The sequence below is a fragment of the Strongylocentrotus purpuratus genome, unplaced genomic scaffold (assembly GCF_000002235.5).
Source record: "Strongylocentrotus purpuratus isolate Spur 01 unplaced genomic scaffold, Spur_5.0 spur5_scaffold_8, whole genome shotgun sequence".
In the NCBI taxonomy this organism is placed as follows: domain Eukaryota; kingdom Metazoa; phylum Echinodermata; class Echinoidea; order Camarodonta; family Strongylocentrotidae; genus Strongylocentrotus; species Strongylocentrotus purpuratus.
This window is the reverse complement of record NW_022145614.1, coordinates 33,447,180-33,456,152: the sequence shown is the minus strand read 5'-3', so window position 1 is coordinate 33,456,152 and position 8,973 is coordinate 33,447,180. Positions and strand designations below refer to the sequence as shown.

Below are 8,973 nucleotides of genomic sequence, written 5' to 3'. Positions count from 1 at the left end.
ATTTTCCCCGGTATTCCGTTTATCAGTTCACCAAATTACAGTCTTATTTTTTGGGGTGTGCACATACCGCACGTCAACCAAATGCCCTAAAATTTTGATCACTACTTAAGTAGAAAGACTTCAATAGAAATTTATGATTTACAAAAAGTAAACAAAAAAAGAAGAAAAAAAAAGTGATAGGCGTAAATATTCTCAAAAAGAATGAAACGCAGATACCAAAACAATAAGCCACTTTCGTAATGTAACCAAATTTAATGCATAAGTCTTTGTAAAGTGCCTCAATACAAATTATTTTATTCACCTGATAAGAATAATAGTATTTCAATAGACAGAATCCAAACTGCATACATTAGTTGTTGCCAGGTTGGACAAACGTTATGGCTTGACCTACCTAGCAACACTTAATATATGCAGTTGCATTATGACTATTGAAATACTATTATTCTTATCAGGTGAATGAAATAATTTGTATTGAGGCACTTCACAAAGACGTATGCATTAAATTAGGTTACATTACGAAACTGGCCTATTACGAAAAATATCCTTTTTTAAAATCTCCTCTTTCTCTCTTACCCCTCTATCTTTCGTTCTCACCCAGTCATGTTTGCATCTTGTATACTGTTTGAACGTCTTATATGTGCAATCTATGCAATCTAATGTGCAAGTAGTGCCTATATACTCAATCTTGGTTCAATCATTCTTTGTAAGATTCATATTTGTTTTTAGATTTTCATATGTCCTAGTCTTACAATTTGGCCTCTTTCTGTATATTTGTTATTTTATAAATTTTGCTGATTTTGTTTATATTGTATGTGTTTATTTATGCACGGACTTGCAGGAGAACAGCCAGTAGCTGAAGCAAGTATCTCCGTGTTGAAATAAATATCGTATGGCACGGACCATGGATTTGGTAGGTTTCTTTAAATGTAATACACGACAACCAAGATAATTATGACAAGACGTCCCGTATGTATATTATCATTGAACAACTTTATTGGTTACCAAAATATCTATAGACAAAACATTAAGCGGTATACAATACAATTCCAATACGCACACATTAACAGACTAACAAAAAAGGTTCTTTTCAAAGTTTCCTAATCCTGGCTCCTACAGTATTGCTACTATAGTCTTCCTCGAAACCGTCTCAATCTATACATTTTCAAGAGCCTTTGGAAAACACATTTATTCAAGTCAGCTCAGAAATCTAAATTTATTTAAGCATAATATTTTCCCCTATAGTGATATGCATTTCTACTTTTATCGAATACAATTTTATGTTTATGATTATGTAGTAAATCCAATCCACTCCCCGTAGCTATTCTCTCTATTTCTTGTAAAAGCCAATAAATAATATGAAGGAACACTTTCATGCATTGCATTGGAGTTAACTAATAATTACAATCATTTGCACATGTTTAAGAATTAAGACCACCTGGAAATTTGTTGGTACTCATGTGTCTTGGCCTGCATTATTTTATCTAATTGAATTATTAAATGACATGTAATTTAAAGTGTTCCGTATCAGCAGAGTAGTGCTGTGTTCCCATAGAATGAAATTTACTTGTTAAAGGCAGGTTTTGTATAACATTCCATCTGCAATGCAACATAGTACTTAGGCCTACTCTGGCAGTCTGAATGTAAAATCAGCTCAAGCATTGGGATAGCAAGACTCTTATGCGCAATGCAGTTTTTAAAACTGTAGAGTTTTGTGGATTAGCCCCAAAATAATAATAATTAAAAACAAATTCATTTCATTACAGTGCTCTGCGGATTAGTCCTCTAAAACGACATATTACAAGTTTTGGAAGATGTAAATTTTGGAAAGTACATGCAGTTAAATTTGCTGAATATGAAAATTATCTATAACCATATTATGAAGAAAAAAAAAATATATATATCTATAAAAAGTCGGCCTTTAAGTACCAACTTTATGTGGTTTCGTGCTTAAATTGATATGCTTTTTACATTAGATGACAATGAATGTAATCTGCATGGTATGCAAATTAATATCGACCATGAAAGGGAATTAATTATTTTCATAATGTGCATCTAAGTATCCAACTGAAACTTATGTGCCCTAAATAATGCTCTTAATGTCATCTAACACGATGGAAACAATTATTACAATGCAAAATAAACATCCATTATAATTGAAATTCATATTTCCCCTTTAAATTGTACTCAATCTCGATGTTTTCAAGGTCAGTGCAAATATAGACACGTTTCCAAATTAATGTAATGAACATAATGTGCATAATGTGCGAATAATCTACAACAATACACGGAAATCAAAAGTCATATGTTCATCTTAATTTGGAAACAAATAACCCATTTGAACTAAATGATCCGATGTTTGCAAGGTCGGTAAACAAGGTGGAATATGCAAATAAGTTTATAAACAGAAATATATAAAAGTTCATATTTTTTAATCATACTTTGCCATCTAATAACCAGATATAATAAATTCAAGTGTCACAAGTAATGTTGGCACTGTCAATGAAAATGATTACCGGTAGTACATTATAAGACCGTTATAACCAATACATTTTACATGTGACACAAATTAGCCTCAGCCATAAAGATTTTTTTTTTTTTAAATCATATTTTCGTCCAAAATTGCACCCAAGCCTCCTTTTACAATAGTGTGATATTCATTAACTGTTTTCAACGTTAGCGAATAAAGTAGAATATCGTGCTGATTAACATTATAAATATTTTCAATCATAACTATATGAAAATCGATATTTTGATATTAACTTTTGCATTTCAATTCACGGAAGTGGTTACATGGTCAATTGTGATAAATAAAACAATTTTTATATCTTTCTAGTGGAAATTTAGTTGCATATCTTATACAAATATTAAACACTATACTGAATTGTTTATGCTAATGAACCTCCTCCCCTACTTAATAAGTAGGACACACGAAGAAGCATTTTTCATAAAACAACTGACCTATACCTTGAACACGTCGGATTGAACACTCCATTAATTCAAATCGTTTATTTCCATATCATAATGAAAATATAACTTTTAATTTGTTCATTGTTGAAGCAAATTCAAACATGATGCAAATTGTATTCTTTACATTGATTTTAAAATATGTCCATCATTTTCATTGTTTTCAAGTGAATTGCAGTAATATAAATTCTTTTGCTATTGTTTAGGGGTAATTTGACTTTACCACTCAAATTTCGTCGAAAGTGTAAGCACTCTCTTCTTGCGTTTTAGCAACTAATAAGATGCTTTTATTTACTTGTCCGTTTTGTTGTTTCAATTTTGTTATATAGGGTAGTCTTAAACCTTTGAGAATGACTGTTTAGAAACTCTATGAATATGTTAAACAATAAGAGTATGCAGTATTCTTGATCATTATATACGAAAGTTCAAGTATGATTACAATCAATTACTGACAATATGCATTATCCACGACCCCGAGGAATGTTAATACGTCTGTGATTATGGATAGTCAATGACTTATTTCGTGCAATATGTTTAGCTTTTGTTCACCCATTATCAAAAAGAATGTAATGCGACGAATACTATTTTATTTTACCAACCACAATTTATGAAATGGTCCGTTTCTGAGGAAACTGGAAAACGGTCTCGTTTTGGGATTTTCCAAGCCGAGTGCAACATTTCGTGATGATGGGTCGCTTCTGATCCCGCCTTAGATATTGACCCCACCCACTAAGGCTTCAATTTCTGAACAAGCCTACTTTTGAACATATTAATAAAGGACTATAGCTCTACTTTAATTATTTAAATCAATACGCATCAAAATGTTTCACTTTCAATCCAACCAACAACAAAACCCAACAAACCTTAAAAAGAATGATTGCCATGATGTCAACTTACGTTCACACAAAAGACATTACATTGAAACTATAGAAATCGATACGAAACTGTAGACTCTAACATACATCATTACAAAAGGTTTGCATCAGTATAACTAACAATTTTTCCACAAAGTCATAATCCTTCAAGGCATGGCTACGCTCTCTCTCCACGGATGCGACGGGCTAACTGGATGTCCTTGGGCATGATGGTGACACGCTTGGCATGGATGGCGCACAGGTTGGTGTCCTCGAAGAGACCGACCAAGTAGGCTTCGCTGGCCTCCTGAAGAGCAAGAACAGCAGAACTCTGGAAACGGAGTTCAGTCTTGAAGTCCTGAGCTATCTCACGAATGAGTCTCTGGAATGGAAGCTTGCGGATAAGCAGCTCCGTACTCTTCTGATAGCGACGGATCTCACGCAAAGCAACGGTTCCTGCAAGAAAAATTATTCATGCTCTTATATTGACCACTTTCTCAGATTCTTCGTATGACTTGTTGTGACATTAATCTTTTCTACAATACATTGATGTTTCGCTGATACATGTACATTGATCTTTCGCTGATGCATTATTGTAGCAATATCTAGCGATCATCAAGCGATCATCAAGCGATGTTTAAAATTAGGTGAAGCATTAATTCAGAGCCAAAGATGAGAAAGATTGCAGAAGTATAGAAGCCCTTTAATTAGGTCGAATATTTCACACTTTTTCAGAATAGACTTATATAGTAAGCACATAATATAGTACACACAGAAAAAACACTTTAATTCACGTCTAGTGGTTTCTTCTCCTATTGAGGATGAACTGGGACAGTTTGTCACATTTCATCCCAGTTGCATTGGGTATGTCAGAAAAGTGAATTCTAACCAGTGATAGCATATTACGTGAATTATCTTAACCATCAATTGAACATGTTAATAGATTTATATAAGTCCATTCCTGTTTACAGATCATTCAGAAAGTTTAGACAATTAAACCTTGTGTGTAACATAATTTTTACATAATCATTACGAATGGGACATCATTGTAAAAGTGGAACAAAGGCTCTTCAATAACAAACGTCAAGTATGTGATGATAGTCAGGGGCGTAGACAACGGGGGGGGGGGGGGATGAGGGGGATGCATCCCCCCCACCTCACAAGGTGGGGGGGGGGGATGGCATGTACAATCATCCCCCCCAGGTTTTGGGGAATGATATTTGCTTACTTAATAAGTCATAATGATGATAATAATAGTAGTGATAATAATGATAACAATTATAATATTAATAATAATAATAATTATGATGATGATAATAATAATCCTCATCATTATTGTAATTGTGTTTATTGTTATTAGCCGCATTCACACGGTGAAAGCCAATTCAGACGGTAAAAAAAAAGAAAATCTTACAAGTATTTTGTGGTTATCTTGTGGTTTGGAAACCACAAGATAACCACAAGATTAAACAGGCGCGGATCTACGGGGGGGGGGGGGGGGGTGGGGTTAGGGGGTTTAAACCCCCCCCCCCTTGTGCGGCCCAAAAAACAAACAAACAAAAAAGGGGAAAAAAGAAGAAAAACAAAAGAAAAAAAGAAAGAAAAAAGAACGCACGCTGGAGAGAAACCCTTTCAAGTGCAAATATTTTGAGAAGATATTCAACTCATCTGGTAACTTAACCAAACACATGATAACTCTGGATATAACTGTGTATTTAACTGTTACTTGATTTAAAAAGACGTTATCATGCACTGCTTTTTATGGTCTCCATTGTGTTAATAGATGCCAGGAAAACATCACTTACGGGGTTCAAATAAACACCCCAAAAAAAATCGGCTCGCCGCTTCGCGGCTCGTTGACGATGCTCCGCATCGTCATTATTTTGGTCAACCCCCCCCCCTTAGCAAAAAGCTAGGTCCGCCCCTCAGTCATCCCCCCCCAGGTGTACGAACCTGTCTACGCCACTGATGATAGTAACATGAGAGATATCAACGCTCAAACTTGAATTGCAGAACTTTTTATATTATTCATGCAGTCTAGAACCGCTCCAGTTGAGGCCTACGCCATATGATCTTAAAATTAATGAACTGACATTATATGCAAAACAATTTTCCAATTCAGAATAAATTCTGACCTGGTCTAAATCGATGAGGCTTCTTGACTCCTCCTGTAGCTGGGGCGCTCTTTCTAGCAGCTTTAGTAGCAAGCTGTTTCCTTGGAGCTTTCCCGCCCGTTGACTTGCGAGCCGTCTGCTTTGTACGTGCCATCTTCCAAACACACGGCAACAATCGTCGAATATTCGCTTGAGGTAAAAATCAAACCAATACGTTTGGGGGAAATAACTTTCTTGGAAGAGGTGTATGAGGGAGAACAGATGCAAGTTTAGCAAGTTTGCACTGGGTAGTAAAAGAGAGTTATGGCGGGGGTATCTGCAGCGGACAGCACACTCAGTGAGCAAAAACAAGTAATATTGGGTTTGATTGGCTTTAGATTGAAACGTGACATACTGAGATTTGATTGGACGACGCTTTCTTAAAACCCTTCCTATCATTCACGATATAAGTTATGTACTTAAATATTATAAAGCATGTTTAACATTCCTCATGTCATTGTAAAGATCTCTTTTTCATAATGGGACAGACGTGTTATTTTGGACGACGTAAATTCCCATGTATTCAAGTAGATGTAGATGTATTTATGTGTTATTTTCCCCAAACCTGCAGTAGTGACAAATCACAATAGACCCGTACAACTAAGGACATGCATACTTCTTGAACAAAAGATTCTCTTGAAGACTCAACAGCATACCAGAAGCATGCCAGAAATCACAACAAATACTATATGCAAAGTATTCCCTTCATACATACGACGGTGTGTATAGCAGGCAAATAAAACGATGTTCTATTAAATATATTCCAATTCATGAATATTTCTCTCCTGGCACTATGAATAAGACGGACAATGAAAGCGGACAAAATATACAGTTCCTCATGTAGACAAAGGAACATCCCTTCACTGCTATTATGTAAAAATGTATAGAACAGGTGTCACAGGCATATTCACCTGTTCTACACATTTTTACATAATAGCAGTGAAGGGATGTTCCTTTGTCTACATGAGGAACTGTATGTTTTGTCCGCTTTCATTGTCCGTAATGTTCATAGTGTGGGGACCTAGTGTCTAGTGACAAGTTATCCATTAACATGTCATTAATTAACTACAATACTTGGAATCCAGTCTGTACACATTACTTGATGCTATGTCGAGCAAGCCTTGTGTAAGCTTTAAGGTTGACAAGAACAACATTTGTTTAAAAGGCACGCATAAAATTTGCATATGTTAGTAAAGTTGTCGGGGCTTCTGAAGAAGAAAATAATTTATTAATTGAAATAGATTTGTTTTCGAGATACAGAAAGTAGTGGGACCCACCTTCATGATAGACCACACATATATTCATGGTGCTTTGATCCCAAGACCCGAATGACCAACTATCAGAGAAGGCCCTCCCGTGAGAGGGGGGGGGGGGGGGGCACAGTGTACTCCCACTTTTCAGGTACTCACAAAGCGCCCCTTTTAACATAGGGCAAATGCCCCTTTTCTTTTGTAAGAAATACAGCACCAAACACCCATAACTACAAAACCAAAATCAATTTACCGGTTTTGGTCATCTGAAAAACTTAGCAAAAATTACTTAATTTCTGTACTTAGCAAGTTATTACTTGGTATAAACATGTCATAGATTAATAATTAAGTCTACTACAGTCTACACTTCTGTCTTTGTCTAAATGAAATCAAGTAATCAAATCATGTGCATCGACTCATAAATTCCTATCAAGGAGCTCTGATCAAGAAGTCACTCGAAATAATCATACATAATTTTCCAATACTCGATGCTATACTTTGCAAACATAATATCAAGTTGCAAATAAGTAATCAATCTAGGTTTTCGCGAAGCTATTTTGTTCCGCATAAAAAGTCAAGATCATTAACCACGTTGTCCTTGAACCAATTTAAAAGTGATGAAAGGTCAACATTATTGTAAGTCTTCTTGACTATTAATCTTCCTGAAAATATAACTTCTTATTATGATTACGGTATAGCCACAATCAGGGTGCAAGACCATTTGCACTTAGGTCCAAAAATGAAGTATGCAATAGAGCAGTTTAATCAACCCTGATTGTTCAACCATACCCTATAGAGTTAATACCCTGCAATATCCTGGAGGAAACTATCTTGGTTATCATTTTATGAACAGCAACACAACAGCAACGGACACTACACAAAGCTACTGAGCATTATTTACCTTAACACACATATATATTGCACTTCTTTGGGGAATTTTTCTATCGGCCAAATTATGAAAAATAAAACAGTTCACACTCACTCCAGTCGATAAATTAGACGCAGTTTACACATCAGAGGTAACACAAGGTCAAATCTGATAAATGCCATTTTTTTCAAAACCCGAAACTTTTTTAAAAGAGACACATTTTTAAGAGACAAATTCCAAAACTTTAGTCCCATCTGTATACATATACAGTTTGTGAGTTCGGCCTTTGTATTGGTCGTACTGAACTTCAAAACCATTGCTCAAGTTTTGACCATATTATATTTGAATATGGGCAGTAACAAAAAATATGCACTGATAATTGTCTCTTTACTGCTGTTACAAAATATACAATATTTATCAGGAACTATTTGGAAATTCTGCAATGAATCTTTCATGTTAAGTATTCTGTTTAAAAGCTTAAACTGGAACCACCTCATATTTATATCATCAGTTGACTGATGGGGAATCAGACAATACGAACACCATGCTTTATCTTCTAGATCTAAACCCTGTTTTTGTTTTCTTCATATTTTGTTGTGTTTATTACCCCATATAAACGAGTAAAAACATCGATTTACCTCTTTAATAGTGGGTGAGTTTGGTTCTGGAAGTGATAGAAACAGGTAGTTTAATTTGGGTATAAATAACGATTTAACATTGGTAACTATTCCTAAGGGGGTCAATGATCTTTTCAACCAGAGAGAGTGTCCCTGTTTCAACCACGGGGTCATTTGACTTTTAATTTCTTTTATCTTTTAACAATAATTATGTTCGACCATCTGTGATAAATGTACCGAGAAGTCTATACCTAGGTACCTAAAAAT

General features: G+C 35.1%; 1 protein-coding gene across 1 annotated transcript; it reads right to left on the bottom strand.

Moving 5' to 3' along the window:
- Positions 1-971: 971 nt before the first annotated feature.
- On the bottom strand, positions 972-6,288 carry LOC579293 (histone H3, embryonic). Its single transcript, XM_030975433.1, has 2 exons — positions 5,954-6,288; positions 972-4,274 (listed from the first exon to the last, which is right to left on the bottom strand). Exons 1-2 carry the CDS (start codon positions 6,084-6,086, stop codon positions 3,997-3,999), a joined length of 411 nt encoding a protein of 136 aa, XP_030831293.1. The 5' UTR covers positions 6,087-6,288; the 3' UTR covers positions 972-3,996.
- Positions 6,289-8,973: the final 2,685 nt, after the last annotated feature.